This window comes from Palaemon carinicauda, chromosome 13 (assembly GCF_036898095.1).
Source record: "Palaemon carinicauda isolate YSFRI2023 chromosome 13, ASM3689809v2, whole genome shotgun sequence".
In the NCBI taxonomy this organism is placed as follows: domain Eukaryota; kingdom Metazoa; phylum Arthropoda; class Malacostraca; order Decapoda; family Palaemonidae; genus Palaemon; species Palaemon carinicauda.
The window spans coordinates 29440379-29460037 of NC_090737.1; the positions used below are offsets into that span (position 1 = coordinate 29440379).

The 19659-nt window shown below is 31.1% G+C and overlaps 2 protein-coding genes across 10 annotated transcripts in view; both read right to left on the minus strand.

Annotated features, from left to right (window-relative positions):
* Positions 1-1663: 1663 nt before the first annotated feature.
* On the minus strand, positions 1664-2800 carry LOC137651920 (uncharacterized). The gene is made up of 3 exons (XM_068385127.1): positions 2613-2800; positions 2341-2405; positions 1664-1854 (listed from the first exon to the last, which is right to left on the minus strand). Exons 1-3 carry the CDS (start codon positions 2783-2785, stop codon positions 1772-1774), a joined length of 321 nt encoding a protein of 106 aa, XP_068241228.1. The 5' UTR covers positions 2786-2800; the 3' UTR covers positions 1664-1771.
* Positions 2801-10752: 7952 nt separating this feature from the next.
* Positions 10753-19659, minus strand: part of Cbp53E (Calbindin 53E) — a 322899-nt gene continuing 313992 nt past the window's right edge. For 8 of the 9 annotated variants that reach the window (XM_068385498.1, XM_068385500.1, XM_068385501.1 and 5 more), the window contains 2 exons: positions 18975-19120; positions 10753-13736 (listed from right to left, as the gene is read on the minus strand). In XM_068385498.1, the coding sequence (XP_068241599.1) occupies positions 13604-13736; positions 18975-19120 (279 nt within the window). In that variant the 3' untranslated portion in view covers positions 10753-13603. Of the gene's footprint in view, positions 13737-16226; positions 16279-18974; positions 19121-19659 lie in introns of all 9 variants that reach the window. The other variant, XM_068385506.1, reaches the window with a different exon arrangement.

Genomic DNA, 19659 nt, shown 5'->3' on the forward strand with positions numbered 1-19659 from the left:
CGTATGTAAAAAGTTGGAAATTATTATTCAAGTTATTGCAAAAAACTGATTTTGATTATTTATTACTTCTCTTGCAGTTTATTTCCTAGTTTACCTTCCCGACTGGGCTACTTTTCCCTGTTGCAGCCCTTGGGCTCATAGCATCTACCTTTCCTAACTAGGGTTATAGCTTAGCTTGTTTAATAATACAACTCTTTGTCATGCACGGACTACAGTAGATCCTTTAAATTGATAACACCACTGATAGCAACACTCATACGGCCTTGTGATGAACTATTCCGTCGTTTAATGGTGCCCCCAAAACAGCCCTATCCTCGGTTTAAGATTTTTTTTCAAATATAAAAATTAATCTTTCATAAGATTATAGCTTGGGTTTCAGCAGTTATTCTTGTGCCATAGTATACTACAGTTCTCAATTATTAGTTTTAATACGCACTAAACTTTACTCTATATTTTTGTCTTAAAGTTTCAAAAGAGATGAATATGGAAATTTTATTTCTTAAGAGAAAATCTTTTAAAAGAGTATTTTCTTAAATGGGCACATCAACCTACATACTTACACATTGAAAGGACATTTGATCATTTTTAGGCAACGCCGTAGTTTTGATATTAAGAAAAAATTAATTTTTTTTATAGCTTTGAAAAACAAAAATTCTTTCTTGGCCACATTTTGCCTCGTTAACTGCCAGCTCACGACAGTTGCATATTTATAAGATAGGCATGAGCCATTTCTTTATAGATTGTTATCATCATTATAGCTATACTCCAAGAGACCCTTCGTTGTCAAAGGTACTCTCAAATTAATAAAATTCCTATCCTATTTCCCTGAGCCTGAGTTAATGACCCTTGATATAGTTACAGGTGGCGAGGTAAGTAATTTTTAAAGGAAGTACCATTTATAACAATAATGCTTTTTGTATCATTGCCTCCTTCCAGTTATACTACGCACTAAGTCAAAATCATTACCTCATACAGTTAACGTTTATGACACCACATTTATAGTATAGTTAAAACTTACTACTGTTAATACAATAAGTTTCTATGGCCATTTTCCCCATTTAAGATTTCCAAAACCTCCAAACACTTTTTTATAAGTTAAGGAATGGCTAGATAATTATTACAGTTCCAATGTTTTAAAAAACTTCTAGGTAAATATTCGGGGTAAATTTACCAGTATTTTTTTCATATTTTATTCCCCAGCCTTGTTACCATTTAAACTTTAAAACCCATCCTGTTCAAGAATCTGTAAGGTTACTTACTGCTATGTAAATTTTTTCAAAGTACCCAATATCAATAAATCAGGACAGGCTTTCAACGCCACAGTAACCCAATTCCACTTAAGAGCTTTTGAAGTTAACCTTAATTTTAATGCCGTACAGCGCAAACAAATGGTTTAAAATTTTTATACCCATACCACTAAATTAACCATTGGATTTACTAATTTTTATCTAGTTAAGCTAGACCCAAGTAACTAGAAATACAGGTGATGTTAGGATTTTTTATGTTAAACCTTGTTATAGTACAGACCTTAGTTAAGAGTAGCAGTAATAGACCATATCCCGCCCGAAAAAGACCAAGCCTTATGATTACCAAAGACTTTAGATAACCAAAGATATACTAAATAATTAATAGAGTTTATTAGGGGATACTAGAAACCTTTAAAGTATTTCAGGTACAAGTATTTATTTCCATATCGCTAATCAAAGCAATACCACCATGTGCGCTAAAGATTTTCCTCAACCACCGAAGTTCTTTCCGGTTATCATCCATTTCAACTGCTTATCAAGTTTGAAGGTATTTTGCGAAACTGCTTACGCGGATTCTTGCTTCGTCTAGTCTTTCCCTCCACTTGACCTGCGAAAGAAGTTAAATGAAGAAAATGTTCCACAAATGGGTTCAACCCTACATAAACTATTTGTACAAGTATGCTGAAATAATGCGTTCAGCATGAATCTAATAGAAAACTATTAATGATGCATTCAGCATAAAGCTAGGTACACAATTTAGTTATGCATTCAGTTTAACGTTAATTCAGACTAATTCGGAGTTTAGCATAAAGGTACAGAATTTTATTTTAATTCATGAATTTTAAGATTAACAGGTTAATATTTCAATAGAAACTAAAACCCTAAATAAATTAACGAAAAATAAAGAAACTCACCAAGACGGTAACCAAATTTGGTTACAACGGATTTGCAAGCCCCCTTCTGACGTACGGTAAAGTAAAATACTTTACCGTACGTCAGAAGGGACATCCTCCCCACATCAGGGGCGCCGCCCCTGATGGGGGAGGACTAGCTTGCAAAAATGAATGGAAAACAAAAAGTGAAATAAACTCACCATTTAATTTGCATACTGTACCAGACTCCTTTTGATAGTAACCACGACAGCTTTCCCAGAAAATTCTGAAATGAGAAGTATAGGTCAGACATTCAATTAATCTGAAAAAATAAAAGAGCAAACCTTCCAAACACTAGAATAAAATAAACACTTTACATAAAGGAAAATATAAGTCAGACGAATAAACACTTAAATACTAATCAAATGAACTATTACAATAAAGATAAAAATATATAATTCACGAATAACAAAAGTTTTCACGTTAAACTTACCTTCGTAGACGAAATCCAAGCTCGGTGAACAGCCGCGCCGAACACAAAGATATACGACAATGTTTTACGATGCCGAAAGACTTAGTTCGCTTCACGAGGGAACAACACTCAATTAGCTTTACACCGCAAGACGAGCCGGCGAAAGGTTTCCAGCCAAGGACGCTGGACTGCATAAACACTCACTTTGTCATTTTTTAAAATCCTTGCTTAACATCCACAAATCTGCTTACCAATGTTCTATCTTTTGCGCTAGCAAATTTATTGACATTTCCATCGATTATGGCCCTGTATAAATGTCTTTTGAGCTTATATATATATATATATATATATATATATATATATATATATATATATATATATATATATATATATATATATATATATATATATATATATATATGTATATTATATTCCTGGGAAAAGAATGTTAAATTCCTACCGTTTCTCAAGAAATATTAAGATGTAAAATTTTGTAGCAACCGCCAATTTTCTTGTCCCTGGCAAAAGATGACATACATTTATCGAAACATATTGGTTTTTTTTATGATGTAGGATTATATAAGTCAAGGTGATAAAATTCTGCCTATCTAACAATAAATAATCATAGCTAAAAAGTAACTAAACCGTGCAGAAATATAAGATAATCTATAATGGTCCTGAGACCACAACATTCATGTTTTTTCTTTTTTCAAACGCTTTCTTCAACTAATCGTAAATAATCAGCGAAGGATTTTACGATCACCTTATATATCTATTCATCGTAAGTGATCGTAACTATATCTCCTTTAGACACCTGTATGTTATGATGTAATATCAAGATTATCAGACACCTCAATGGAAAATTGCCTCGATATCATTATCGTAAATTACAACAAGAATATTTGTTCCATTATATTAAGCAATACTTATAGATGGTATTCGATAAAAAATATTTTAAAAATGAGACAATGGGAGTGAAAACTATAATATAAAGATATAAAGAATAGCTTAAAATTTAGCTGAAATCATCGATTATAAATATACTATTTGTTGCATATTATCGAAAATAACCGACATTAGCGCATTATAAATAGTGAAATAGATTTTGATTAGACTGGAAAGAAATTTGTTACGCAGAATAAAAAGCAAAATCAAAGGTCTGACCAATTAACTGATGTAATGGTCATGGTCACTTATTTCAAGGACGCATTTCCGACGTCATGAGTCACCAGTGACCTTGAATTGACGAAATTTTTTTTTTTTTGAAGGGGGGAGGGGTGGGTTCCGCAAATTTCACACCTGATTTTTTAAAAAGAATAATATTCTTTAAGGTTTCTTTTTGACTGATGCAGAAGATTCCAATTTCAATGGCCTGGGATTATATTGTCAATTTTCTTGTTTTCATCACGAATGAGCAATGATGAAAACGGATTTAGAAGTGATACGTAGAGAGGGTATGTATGTATGTATGTATGTATGTACGTATGTATATATACTGTATATATACATACATACATATATATATATATATATATATATATATATATATATATATATATATATGTGTGTGTGTGTGTGTGTATATCTATCTATCTATCTATCTATCTATCTATATATATATATATATATATATATATATACAGGTATATATATATATATATATATATATATATATATATATATATATATATATATATATATATATATATATATATATATGAGAGAGAGAGAGAGAGAGAGAGAGAGAGAGAGAGAGAGAGAGAGAGAGAGAGAGAGAGAGAGAGAGAGAGAGAGAGAGAGAGAGAGAGAGGGTATAATTTCTAAAAAAAAATTGTAATTTACCTCTTGTGAAATGGAAGGTTGTAGACGTCAACAAAAACACTGCTATGAAGACAACTGAAAAATAAACAGGAAATACCATTGTATATAGAGAACAATTTTAAGGGCAAATCCAGTACCCTTAAGTAACCCACAACGGCCCCAAAAATGGTAAAAGCGAAAAGGGTAACTGTTTGACCCAGAATGAAGAGGAAACGGAAACAGGAAACATGGTCGATAGAAAAGTAACCAGGTCGATCTATATGTCTAATATTGGCAGTTTTCACTGTACTATTCATAAGGATTATGAACATATCTTAAGACTAAAGGGGCCATATAAAATAACTAGTGCCTTCATTAACCTAAAAAATGCTAAAATTCAGTGCATAGATGGAGATTGATGTGCTATGAAGATCCTATTTTGTCGATTTTTTATATAAACTTTTCTTAGATGTTATTCTTCCTTGATTTGAATAAATACAAATCACTCTTTTTCTACAATTTTGATTGTTTCTGAGAAACTTGCTTCAGACGTAAATTACTGAACTGTTGTTAATGAGAGTTCTGTTTTAATGTTATTACTGTTCTTAGAATATTTCACTTTAATTGTTCATTACCTCTGATATTGTTTATTAATTTCCTTTCCTTACAGTGCTAATTTTCTCTTTTGAAGCCCTTGGTCTTATAGTAACCTGCTTTTCCAACTACAGTTGTAGCTTAGCCAGTAATAATAATAATAATAATAATAATAATAATAATAATAATAATAATAATAATAATAATAATAATAATAATAATAATAATAACGAACACTCATTTCCTATGAATTACAGGAAACATAAATCATATCTTCAAATATTTTTTTGCATTTTAGGAGAGTTGATTAAAGTTGCGTTAACAGCACGTATCTATTCGCAGTATTCAGATTAAGGTAAGAATGCCTGAAAAAAAAAAAAAAACTAGACTTTATCCCTACCTATCAAGAGGTCAACCAGCTAAGAAAAAAATCGTCGTAAACACATCGTAACAAAAACCTGAACAAAAATCAAGCTAGACCTGAAATAAAAACTATAAAAGAACATTAATGCATTCAAAACCTCTTTAAGATCATGAGGCACAAACATTAGAAAAAAAACTTGTTGATACTCACCTGACTCAGGCACCTCAGAGAGACCCAGTTTTTTCCTTCCATAAAATGAAGGGGTGTTTTTTTTTTTTTTTTTTTTTTTCTACACAAAAGGGTCAGTTTTTGCATCACAAACACACGAGCTGCCCATCACGTACTGCCAGTGTTCGTTCGGTCTACTTGGTCACCTTTACTGTCATTTCCTGCATCGGCAAACTATTTGGACTATTCTAATTATCATCTCTATTTCCCCATTTTATCGTTTCTTTCTGCTATTCATTGTCAAAAGCAAGGAACTGGCATTTTAACGGTCTGATAACGAACTGCTATCGGGAAGTGCCATTCTCAAATAAGAGGCTGAAGACATCATGACATCTGTTGCAATTTTTACGGACAAGGTTGCAATGGAGGATCCTAGGAAACGTGAACGGGTGCTGCACCATCCAACCTTTAGGGGAAGGAAAAGAGTATACGGTGCACATGCAATTAAGGGACTGAAGAATGGAAATTGTTTGCTGTAATGTTATGGAAGTGGAAGAGCATGCGGGCTCATCCATGATTTTGCTGTTAGAGGACAAATGAAAGATTTAAATGTTAAAAGAAAAAGATATATGAATATCTCCTCTATATAACAATGAGCACGTGTCTGAATATATATATATATATATATACATATATATATATATATATATATATATATATATATATATATGTATGTATGTATGTATATATATATAGATATATATTATCCTGTAACGTTCAGAGGGGAGAGGGGTACTCATACCCTGGTGAGAGGTGGTACCCCGAGAGGTACACTCGGAAACCACGCTCTTCCACATATTGCCGAACCAGCGGGTTTTAGTTAGGAAGGGGGAGGGATTGGGAAGGGTTGAATCTGTGTGTGTGCGTATGTATGCATATCTATCTAAATATCCAGACGTAATTTTTGACTGCTCGGGTGCACTAGTATATAAATATTTATTAATATAGATAGTTATTTATATATATATATATATATATATATATATATATATATATATATATATATATATATATGTAGTAGGTATTAGGTTGGCCAGGACACCAGCCACCCGTTGGTATACTACCGCTAGAGAGTTATTGGGGCCTTTAGCCGGTCAGACGGTACTACATTGGATCCTTCTCTCTGGTTACGGTTCATTTTCCCTTAGCTTACACATACACCGAATAGTCTGACCTATTCTATACAAATACTCCTCTGTCTTCATACACCTGACAACACTGATATTACCAAAGCAATTCTTCACCCAAGGGGTTAACTACTGCACTGTAATTGTTCAGTGATCACTTTCCTCTTGGTAAGGGTAGAAGAGACTCTTCAGCTATGGAAAGCAGCTCTTCTAGGAGAAGGAAACTCCAAAATAAAACCATTGTTCTCTAAGTCTTGGGTAGTGCCATAGCTTCTGTAACATGGTCTTCCACTGTCTTCGATTAGAGTTCTCTTGCTTGAGGATACACTCAGGCACACTATTCTATATTTTTTCTCTTCTTCTTGTTTTGTTAAAGTTTTTATAGTTTATATAGGAGATATTTATTTTAATGTATCTGTTCTTGAAATATTTTCTTTTTCCTTGCTTACTTTTCCCTGTTGGAGCCCATAGGCTTATAGCATCCTGCTTTTTCAACTAGGGTTGTAACTTAGAGAGTAACAATCTATATATATATATATATATATATATATATATATATATATATATATATATATATATATATATATATATATATATATATAGTGTGTGTGTGTGTGTGTGCAAAGAGCGTTACAAAGAATAATTTGGAACTTGAATGATTACAATATCTCGACTACGGCACACAATATTCTGCTAATAAGTTTACAATTAAGAGGGCTGAAAGTTCGATTAATATCACCAGTACCTTAAATTCCACCTTAAAAAAAAAAAAAAAAAAAAAAAAAAAAAAAAAAAAAAAAAAAAAGTTTTCCTCAAAAAGGTTTTCGTCTGAACTACAGGCTTTGAAATCAGTCTTAACCTTGCAACTATTTTTTTATGCCATTTTTTCCGATTGGTTCTTGGACAACTTTTTGCTTATTAACAAAGAAGCTATTTAGTGATAGCAGCTGGTATGAACTTTTGTGGTGCCCTGCCCTAATCTGTATCACTTTTTTTCTCTCTCTCTCTGTTTTATTTAAGCAACTTCTTGCTCACTCTGCTCTAAAAACAGTTCATAGTTTTCATTAGGTTCTATGATATATTAAAGTACGTTTTATAAACCAGAAAATTCAATAAAGATAAGTGTGAACATATGGTTAATCTGCACAACCAAACATGCCAAAAAAAAAAAAAAAGGAATGCATGGACACATACATGCATACATACATACACACACAGAGAGACATACATATACATACATATGTATATATATATATATATATATATATGTCTTATATTTATATATATATATTTATATATGCATATATATACATACACACACACACACACACACACACACACACACACATATATATATATATATATATATATATATATATATATATATATATATATATATATATATATATATGGATATATGTATATGTATATGCATGAATATTTCATATAGAGCATAAATAATTACTTATGCATATTAAATCGTTCAATAAAAATACTAAAATATCAGAACTACTTCTCGTAAGAAAAAAAAAAAAAAAAAAAGTGCTACCAAGATGCAGCCGCCCGCACGTAGGCCCTTGCCTTTAGTCATGATAAGTATGTACTTTATCCACAGTAACATAATATTGATCTAGTTTTTTAGCTGGTTTCCCTTTTACTAAATATTTGCAAGTTTTTATTGAGTATCCTCCGTTGAACACATTTCCCATTATTGCAGAGATGTGTCATATCAATTTCGATATCACCATCATTATTATCTAATTAATCATAATAATGATTATCCTTAGTGCAGCATATCATATTGTTGATAGCATTACAATGATGATGAAGATAAATGACGTTGTAATTAATTTGACTACAGTGCTGTTTAATTCTTCCACATTGTTCTCTAGTATCGGGTAGTGCCATAGCCTCTGTACCATGGTCTTCCACTGTCTTAGGTTAGAGAGATTCTTTCTTTAGGGTACATTCGGGAACAATGTTCTATCTTATTTCTTTTCCTTTCATTTTTTTAAAGTTTTTATAGGTTATATAGGAGATATTTATTTTAATATTGATACTCTTCTTGAAATATTTAATTTTCCCTTGTTTCCTTTCCTCACAGGGCTATTTTCCCTGTTGGATCCTCTGGGCTTATTGCATCCTGCTTTTCCAACTAGGGCTGTAGCTTAGCAACTAATAATAATAATAATAATAATAATAATAATAATAATAATAATAATAATAATAATGATGATGATTCTTGTGAACTTTCTCTCCTAAAGTGATGATATTCATTATAATAAAACTTTAGATAAATAGGTGATATAACCTTATCAAACTCCATAATAATCATGGGCTGCGAAGTTGCAAGAGCCTGTGTCTGGCTTAAATAAACAGTTAATTTCTAAGAAAAAAAAAAAAAAAAAAAAAAAAAAAAAAAAAAAAAAAAAAAAAAAAAAAAAAAAAAAAAACTATCTATAAAACGCATTTAGGACACACTATTAAAAAGTAGAGTCTTAATAATCAAGATTCAAACTCCCACCTGTCCATCATTCCTCTTTTCAACAAGGATTATAAACCTAAGGAGGAAGAGATGAAAACATTTGTTACCAAAAACATATGCACTTAATAAAATTAAATGTTTTAAGCTATCGTTAAACATTTAACTTCGCCATCCAGCAGCGATGACGAAGATGCAACACTAAAAATCGTTTGATTTATCCTCTTACCAAACAATGAGGACCACATAGCCTTTCATTAAGTCCATGCTACAAAGACATTGCTATAATAATACTGGATCCCAGCAGTCTTACATCCCATGCATCTAATAGATATAATGATATCCTTACCAGGTATAAATGTTCAATCTAGCGAAGTGATGCCAAAGTACTGGCGGACTGGAGGCAAAGACTGCGGGATGCACTGGTAGTGTCACTATAATCCTCGTTTATAACAAAGTACAGTAAGAGATTTCTATCGAAGTCTGCAAAAAGTCTTGCAAAAGAGAGTGAAAATCGTTAATGTTTCAAAATTGTCAAGTCAGTAGCAACACAATAATGAAAACTCACTCATGTCTTCCGACGCTTTAAAAGTTTCCGGCCAAAAACTATAGTATTCACTTTGGCTTTCTGCTACAGACATATTCTTTACGAAAATATCCTTCTGGTCATACGTCCTCTTACCATTGGACTTCAATTTCTCCTTCCTATTCACGATCGAGAGGAGACAAATGGTTAATTATGCCAACAATTCACAGACCGCCGCTTCTACACCACAACCATGGAAAAACAAAGTGAAACATTCCATGGGATAGTACCATTTCAATGATCATAAAATCAAAGAAGGGTAGGTAACGTTCTCTTCATTTTATAACAGAAAAATGACCAAAAAGGAATATATAACTTTAAATTAAGCAGAGGTTCATGATTATATATATATATATATATATATATATATATATATATATATATATATATATATATATATATATATATATTATATATATATATATATATATATATATATATATATATATATATATATATATATATATATATATATATATATATGTACAAAACACACATATATATAAATATATATATATATATATATATATATATATATATATATATATATATATATATATATATATATATATATATATATATATATATGATAATGAAACTAAAAAATAGCCAGATGCAGATGTATTTCCATTGTGGAAGAAGGGATGTACATTGATAAAGGATTAGAGAATAAAACACTGCAGTAACAGAAGACTTTTATTTCTTATTGAAAATGGGCGTTACAGTAAATGAGAATAAACCATCCAAGTTAAAGAGACGACAACTTCTATCCTATTCCATTCAATTTAAATGCCATAAAATGAATTGCATTTCTTGAAAAAAGTTTTAGGCTAGTATATCCAAAAAGTATAATCGACATGACCATCAGCCGTAATGAATACAATATATTCTGTGTGCGTTCAGTTAGGATATGGAGGTTGAAGTATCTTATGCAATGACACCAAATGGCTGACACGTCTGATATTGTTTCCTTTATTTGCCTCTTTCTTTCCTTAAATCTAGAGTTCCTCTACAGGATGAAACTGAGAGAAAAAAGATAAAATGGGGTTCTCTCATTCACTCTATTATGTTGAATCACTACTTGTATAAGTTTTAACAAACACTAACGGGATTCAAAGTTCACCAAACTTAGGTCTTTTTTAAAATGTAGTGTCAGATTTGGTGTCATACTGTTTCGGCGCGAAACAGCCTTTCTGTTTATTGTTGATTTTTTTGTTTTTTATATATTTTTTTTTATATCATGACTCACACGACGCATCAAAACAACACGGACTTAAGTGACAGGAAAACTTTTTTTTTTATTAATTTACCTCTGATTAGTCATAGATCACCTTTGTCTGAAACATAAATAAAAAAGAAAAGAAATGAAATTATCGATGATTAGACGAAGTTCTGAGAGAACAAGTCTTCAGGACAGAGTCTTGTGCGGCGATGCAACGTGGCGTTTCATTTGTGACTTCATTGGACAATTAATTGGAAAATTGTTTGGTAACATGTAACACTAAATATTATGCTTTCGAGGTTTTTTAATGTATGTACTGTACATTATTATTTTTTTCCATTTTGTTTAGGGACTTTCTAGAGAATTAAAACACTTTTTTTTAACACTTACAATAATATGTTTTTACCATGCTGCTTGGATTAGACACCGAATGTCTGGCGTTAAGGACAAATATAATATAATACAATTGCCAATATTCGCTCGTCAACTGCGAAAATCAATAGGCCTAATTTTTGTAAATATTTATAACATTTTCTGTTATATTAATTGATAATTTCTAGACACATCATACATTATTCGTAACGAATTTGGGAGATATAGCATTATTATTAACGAATGTCCCTCTCGCTATCTTCTACGGCAAAAAACAGTCTATTTCGATGTCTATTCCTGCATTTGGTGCATTTAACAACAGCTAATACAATTTCCATCTGAAAATAAGCTTTAATATTACAGCTTAACATATATGATAAGAGTTATGAATAGATATAAAGTTGAAGACATTTCCAATATAGTTGGAAAGATTAGAAAGAATAGGAAAGATCGTGCAAAAATGCTATTGGAACAAGGAATGAAAGTAGAATTTACATTAGGTACCCTTTAAATTATTCTAGTTTTCTTTAGTCTAAGACGACGGAGAGAAAATATAATATTTAGGGGAGAGTATTCTATACAAGATACTTCCCTAAATTGATAAAATTGAACGTATTGATTATACGATTTCCCAAGGTAGGTACCAGCATCTGATGAATTTAAAATCTCAAATATGTTTTGATTTTATCAAAGTAATAATAAATAGAAATATATGAACTGATAAACGGAGTTACCCCTTTAATAACAACTGACGTGAGCACAGCATTGTTGATCTACCATTTCCTTTTCAGGACTATTTATATAAATTATAATTAGAAGGCAATGTCACCCAACAGGGTTTGAATTCTATGGACAACAGATTTTCTCTGTCAAGTTCTCGCTTACTGCGAAGGGGCGGAATGGACCAACATGTAAACAAGAAATAGAAAACGTTGTCATTTACGGGTTGGTTCTTTCACGATTTGTCCAGCGAGATCTATTGCCTGATATGCAGACTAAGCAGAGACTTTTTAAAGAGCATGGCATCCTTATAATTATTATTGCTTGGAGACTATAGGAAACTGGCCTATAAAAATCGCATGAAACTTTGGACAATGTGAAGATAAGTAATCCTTCCACTGCATCGGCACACAGACAAAGGGTCCAGTATTATCTCTTGGACAAACTGCACCAGGGCAGATCTAAAAGTTGGCACAGAACGTTCAGTTGGCCAGATAATTCATATCCTATTAGGGGTACAGTTAGAATTTCTTAAAAGGAAATTAATTCGATATCTTAAAATTGGTTATCGTTACAATCCAGATAGAAAGCCCGAATGACAGACGATGAATTAATTATACGCGCAGAGCGCTTATAATCCACAGGAGAGTAATTAATTGGGATTTGGTAGAATTTTGCAGATAGATTTGCATTTGGTAGAATTTTACAAATTAACCCTAGCTTGAGCTTTAGTAAAAAAAAAACATACGTAATTCTAAATTGTGCTATAGCCCAACATCAGCTGTGCTCTTGTTTTTCAACACACGAACAAAGGAAAATGAAAAATAAATAACATGAGTGACAGTATCATTATCGAGAGGAACAGGGAGAGAAGAGTTAGTTCTGCTAACGCAACGGCTATCTATCTATATCCTTGCCTCGCTTCGTGGCTGACATATTAAAACCTTCGACCACCTCATTCGTTGACATTCCTGAGACTTCCAATCCTGCTGGCAATAAAACTTGGATAAAACGGTCCATTTTTTTTTCAATTTGTGTTATCATTTTATATAGAAAACGTTAGCTTCCGGGCTATTCATACAAAGGCTATGTTGTTAGACTTATGTTAACCTACGATAGGTCAAACATAGAAATGAATTATCGCCTAATAATGCTCTAATAGCATTGAGATGGATAAAAATGGCTTATTTTTTTCACTTTTCTAAGGCGAAAAGTTTCCTTGAAAGGTTAATTATCTAATAAGTTATTTAGTTAACTGTATGATGAAGCTTAGCGAATCGAATTGATCTGCCTTTACGCCATTGTAGCTTTAAGAGGCAGGCAAAGCCTTCAAACGGTACACAAAGCTGTTCAAAAAAAGACTCTTCCTCGTCAACAATGAACATATCTTTATCATAAAGATTTTCCCCCCCCAATGCAGTATCATCATCGTAATCAACATCATCATCATCATCATCGCCGTCATGTATCAACTCCTTCACCTCTCCTGCAGGAATTTAAGTAAAGTCACTTCGCGACTAACTAGTTGTGGTGCTGTTGGTGCCCAGAGTGCGGTTGACGAAGTGTCGCACCCTCAGTTTCTGCAATTTTAGCGCCTTCATGCCGATGGTGGCGATCTCAGCTAGTGGGTTGTTGGCGGGAACGCCGCCTCTGTGGAGATGAATGAATGTCATTAGTCATTTGTAATAATAATAATAATAATAATAATAGTAATAATAGTAATAATAATAATAATAATAATAATAATAATAATAATAATAATAATAATAATAATAATAATAATAATAATAATAATAATAATAAAATTGACAGAATATTTGTGTGTTTAATTCCAACCCTCAGGCGAAATGTTACTTGGAGAATGTCATTAGCTATTTATAATAATAATAATAATAATAATAATAATAATAATAATAATAATAATAATAATAATAATAATAACTGAATTGACACAATTTTGAAATTCTGTGTTTAATTTGAACCCACTGGCAAAATAATAATAATAAAATTGACAATTTCAACATTTTGTGTTAAATTTGAATCCTTCCGGAATGTGTCATAATTTATCTATAATAATAATAATAATAATAATAATAATAATAATAATAATAATAATAATAATAATAATAATAATAATAATAATAATAATAATAATAATAACGGTTTTCCATGAATTTTACCTGCCAGAGAAAAACTGTCAAAATTTTAACATTTTATGTTTAATTCTACCATTGGTTGGGATGTTACTTTGGGAACATGTTATTGGCTTGAAAGTACTTTCTGATAGCAAGTTAGGGGTGCAGACATCAACTGTATTTTCCACAAAATTATAAATACTAGAAATTAATGATATACAAAATAATCATTGACGTAGTTTCCTTGTATTTGCTAGTATAGTGAGTGTGGAAACGAAAAATTTAAACTTTCAAGATATTTTTCTAAATCAAGATTAAGTACTACAAGAGAACCAAGAGCATAGCGTGATATATCATTTTACCAATTAAAGATGATAGAAACAAACACATACAATAGAAAATGTACAAACTTATTCAATAAGGAGTTACTTGGAACTGCACATAGAGGGCTTCTCATCATTACCTTACCTGAACTTGAGTGTCTTATTACAATTGCAATTGGATGTTTTATGATCCCTTTTGCAAAGAAAACAAAACAGGTAACAAATCTTCAAAAATGGGAAGGAAATCTCAATTAGATCAGAATATTTCATATATAAGTAACAAAAGAATTAGTCTGTTCACTCATTAGATTATGTTTTCTTTTGACTGGCTGGTTTCGATGGTCTAAGTGTTAACGCAACATTAGCAAATACTTACTTCACCTGTCACTAATACTTTGAAGTAAGATTGTCTAATTCTTAAAAAGTCAAAGTAATATTACTTAAGATGTTTAATACCATGAAAAAAAATTATTTGAAAACATCAACTGTATAAGATGTATCACAAAAAGATATTATATCATGATGCTAGATTAAGCACACACCATACAGCTTGTAAAAGTTCAATTGATAAACGATAATCTGACAATCTGTCTGTGAACAAAAGGAGACACTGGGCACTTCCAGCCAGTCATAACGTTTGATATAAAATGAAGTCTAAAATAAACACAGAATCTTATAATGAACATTTAGTTTGACATCAAATAACAAAGTGCTTCAGCCCTCGTCTATGGAATCCTAACTGGCTTCTTTCCAGGTATGATAAAAATTCTTGGAATAAATTCAGGAGCCCAGGATTTACTAATTTCTGTTACTTGTAAAATATAAAGGCTCAGAATGTTTAAAGAAGAAAACAAGTATTCAATCTAAATTAATATGTACAAATATTTTACGAAATAAATTCCAATATTATAAAACCAAACTATGATTAAAGTTTGTCGAGCATTATCAGTACATTTCGTCTGTAATATAACATTTCACGATAATTAATGGAAATCCAAGATATCAATGAATAAGTGAAGAAAACATAACATAAACTCTACTTTATACCCTTATTTGATATTAGAAATCATTTAAGGGCAGTGTACTTTTCGATATTTTTTAAATAGTCTATGAACCGATGAATCGGTACCCTTGAACACTTTTAAATGTACAGTAAAAACATAAAATCTGGATTTAATCAATTTTTGTAAGTATCGTGAAATACCGCTAGTTCCTAGGAACCCTGTACGATATACAGATTATTTATGATAGTTATAAGTAAAAAATATGTCCACCATTTGAATATCGTAAAAATTGTTTATCACCACTCTTCAATACCATTAATTTAATTCCCAAGAATTTAGTTCAATTTAAAAGAAAATGTGGTGTATAAATGTAGATACAATTAATGCACGGAATAAATCCGATGACAAAATATGACGAAAGTATGGATGTAAATAGAGCCTGGAAGAATAAAATTGCTTTATAATCATTGCTTAAAAGATGATATAAGAGAATTGAAAATGTAATTAGAGCTTCGAATAAAAAAAAAATTAAAAGCCATCCTATAACAAAGGAAATTGTTTTCACTTTTGATAAAAATGGAAACTACATTGCTATGCTCTATATAACGAATTCCAGAAACGAAGCGTCAGCACTTTTCCCAAAAATAAATCTACAGTGAATACATTCGGGGGACTTACTCTTCGGTGATCTGTGCGGTGCAAGGCAGGCAAAGGGCTTTTTTAGAAGAAACTGAAGAAAAATCATGCACACAAATTATACAAATTATACAAGTTATGCAAATCATAGTTACAGAAAATTGCAAAAAATAGCCAAAATGAGGTAACTTTTACAATTGATTTACTATGGCAGAAATTTTGATTTAATCAGTAATTTTTAAAGCCTGTCATTTAGAGTAGAATTATTGCAAATTAAACATTGTAAAAGTTACTAAAAACACAACCAATCGAAAATGAATCAAATATACAAAAATACACTTTTTGCAATTAAATGAACATGGGTTTGATTTCCCTTGCGTAATAAAAACAAAGGAAAAGTAATTTTCACTGTAGAATAAGTCATTTTTATAAGTAAATTAATTAAATAAAGTACTAAAACTCGATAAAAATAACATCATTCTTTAGATTAATACAAATCCAAGGGCCAGTGAAGAATGACACGGGGAGGGAGCACTGATCTAAAAAAAAAGTTTATCGTAAACATCAAAGTAATTATGAAATAATATTGGGATTATTGTTTTGGTTTATTACTGGTCAAAAGACACATAGCTTAATCAAAATCACATATGAGGAAATTATTCATATAATATGGAACAAACTAAAGCTAAGCCACCAAAAAAAAAATAAATTAATAAAACTAAATTAAGAAATAGCAATAATTTTTTTTTTTTATTTAGCAAAAATACGAAAAAGCGTAAATTTAAAATTTATGTATAATGTAAAATTCTCTTGTATGAACAAGAATATGGCTATGACAGGCAAAAATGTTGATAACAGAATGCTTTTAAATAGTAAATAAAATACGTGCTTCCACTTTGATTCATGCATTTAAAACATATAATGGTCTCTGTGATGTATATGTAGTGTTGCCATATGGAGGATTGTTATTATTGTGGATTGCATTGTTGTTGTTGTTGTAGATTGCCCAGCCCTTCCGGCAAGACACGGCCTCTTGCAATTCAGCAGGCCGTAATTGGAGGAAATTACAAAAGACTGCCTTTTATATAGCACTTAACACAAACAGGCACTTTTGATTAATAAACTTTTCCCTTGAAACGACTGTATAAGACGAAAAAACAAAATTAATACTTCTAACTGCGATCCCAGACGTAACCTAGAAATTCACACCAAGGACGACAAATTACCCGTAATTAACAATGCCTTTAACAATACCTCAGTATCAGACAATACTTCATTAGCTTGGATGATATACCAAAATATATGAAATCAAAGATTATTTGATGCCTTCTGGAATTTTAAACGCATTCGATATTAATTTCTATTAAAGGTTTATCATAGGTAGTGTGGGAACAAAATCCTGAAAATTATCTTTCATAAAAACGCTCGTGTCTTCCAAAAGTACAGGATAGTGATTTATCGTCATAACCCTTCGCCCATTGAAAAATGGGTTTAACTTGTTCTCTTCTTCCAAATAACCGTGGTTGTTGGGGATGGGCTTACAGATGCGCTTTATTAATTAATTTGTTTCAAAAGGCAAAATGTTTATACGGTTTCGAAATACATCTTTTTCCACAAATGTACTGAATTCCATGTTAATGAATGCATACTTGTAAGAAAGGTTTTTATTTTCATGGAAGACAAGGTTATTTAGATAAAAGAAAATAAGATTTTGGCATACTCTTGACTTGGTAAAACCACACCCTAAAATATCACATATAACTTAGTAAATGTGAGCCATATCATCATACGTAAATGACCATAAGAGTACAATAACAGCTAGAAAGATGGTAGTTGGTGAATTTGAATATGAAATTATTACAACTGTTTCATTGGAGCCGTAATTCGAGTCCGACTACTCGATAGCCACGTGAGTAGTTTCACGTTACTTACCTAATAAATAACTTAGTTCAACTGGTTTTTGCTCCGCCGTGGCTCATTTCTCACAATTTAACATTATCTCACTGCTCCTCTGTACTGGCAAGCATTACATGGATGTGCTCCGCACAGCCGCATGGGCGAGTAATTTTACGTTATTCTAATTATTAAATAAATCACTCACTTAAACTGGTTTTTGCTCCGAGCGATAAGAATTTCCTCGTTCTCTCTTGCTTATTTATGTTCATACTCTGTATTCCGTGTTTTACAAATCTGGTCTCTCTCTTTTACTTGTGAAGACCTAAATACCCTTTTGCGTTCATTTCTAATCTTAGGGTCTTTTTGTCTCTTTATTCATATCCATTCAAACTTCATTTTCCCATCAAGAAGAAATTTCTTTAATTGTATCTAACATTCACCTATAATACACGCTGAAAATCTAATGATTTTTTTCCGTTAGCCGGAAATAAACTAACTAAATTTACACGAATCTCTGTTACTCATCAGACGTTCTTTTGTACTTAATACCAATGTGTCAGTCATATGATCATATATATGTTCTATAATGGTAAAAAAATCGAAGCTTTCAATGTTATTTTTTCCAACATTACTCACAGCAATAAAATCATGAAATTTGCCTACATTATCAGCCATTTAATGGTAAAAAAAACTAGGTTTTCATTTTTTTTACATTTCTCACGACATCAAAATCATAGAATTTGCTTCATCCTATTCACTGTGTATGCTAATGTACATGTCAACGAATTAGTGATGATTCAGAGAACCATTATCAAAATAAAAAAAAGAGGGGCAATCATGTTTCACCATTGAAAAAATGAGAAAAAAATATTAATTTCGAGTTACAGTACTCACGTCTGTATTTCGTCTTCGGCTCCGTGTTTTGCCAGAGCGAGAAGGATCATCGTTAATTCTTTCTTATTGATCTTTCCGTCCTTATTGAAGTCACAGCCTCTCATTATGGCATCCTGGAATTCCTGCAAGTCCAACGCGTCGTAGTCCTGGGGGAGAGGGGAGTGAGGGTTACTGATAGGAGAGTGGGTGGGAGGTTACTGAAGGAGAGGTGGGTGGCCTATTGATTTTCGTTGAATGAATGAAAGAGGACTGCGTTTGTAAAGAAAAAAATCCTTTTCCGGTGTTGTCACGCTAATTTGAAAAAAACTTTTAGGAGGTATTGAATTTTTTTTTTTTGTAAATAACTTATAGGGATATAAATCTATTATATATACATGCATATATATCTATATGTCTACACACACACACACACGCATATATATATATATATATATATATCTATATATATATATATATATATATATATATATATGCATACATAAATATATATTTAATATATATAAACATAAATATGCACACACACACACACACACACACACACACACACACATATATATATATATATATATATATATATATATATATATATATATATATATATATACATATACATACATATATATATATATATATATATATATATATATATATATATATATATATATATACATATACATACATATAT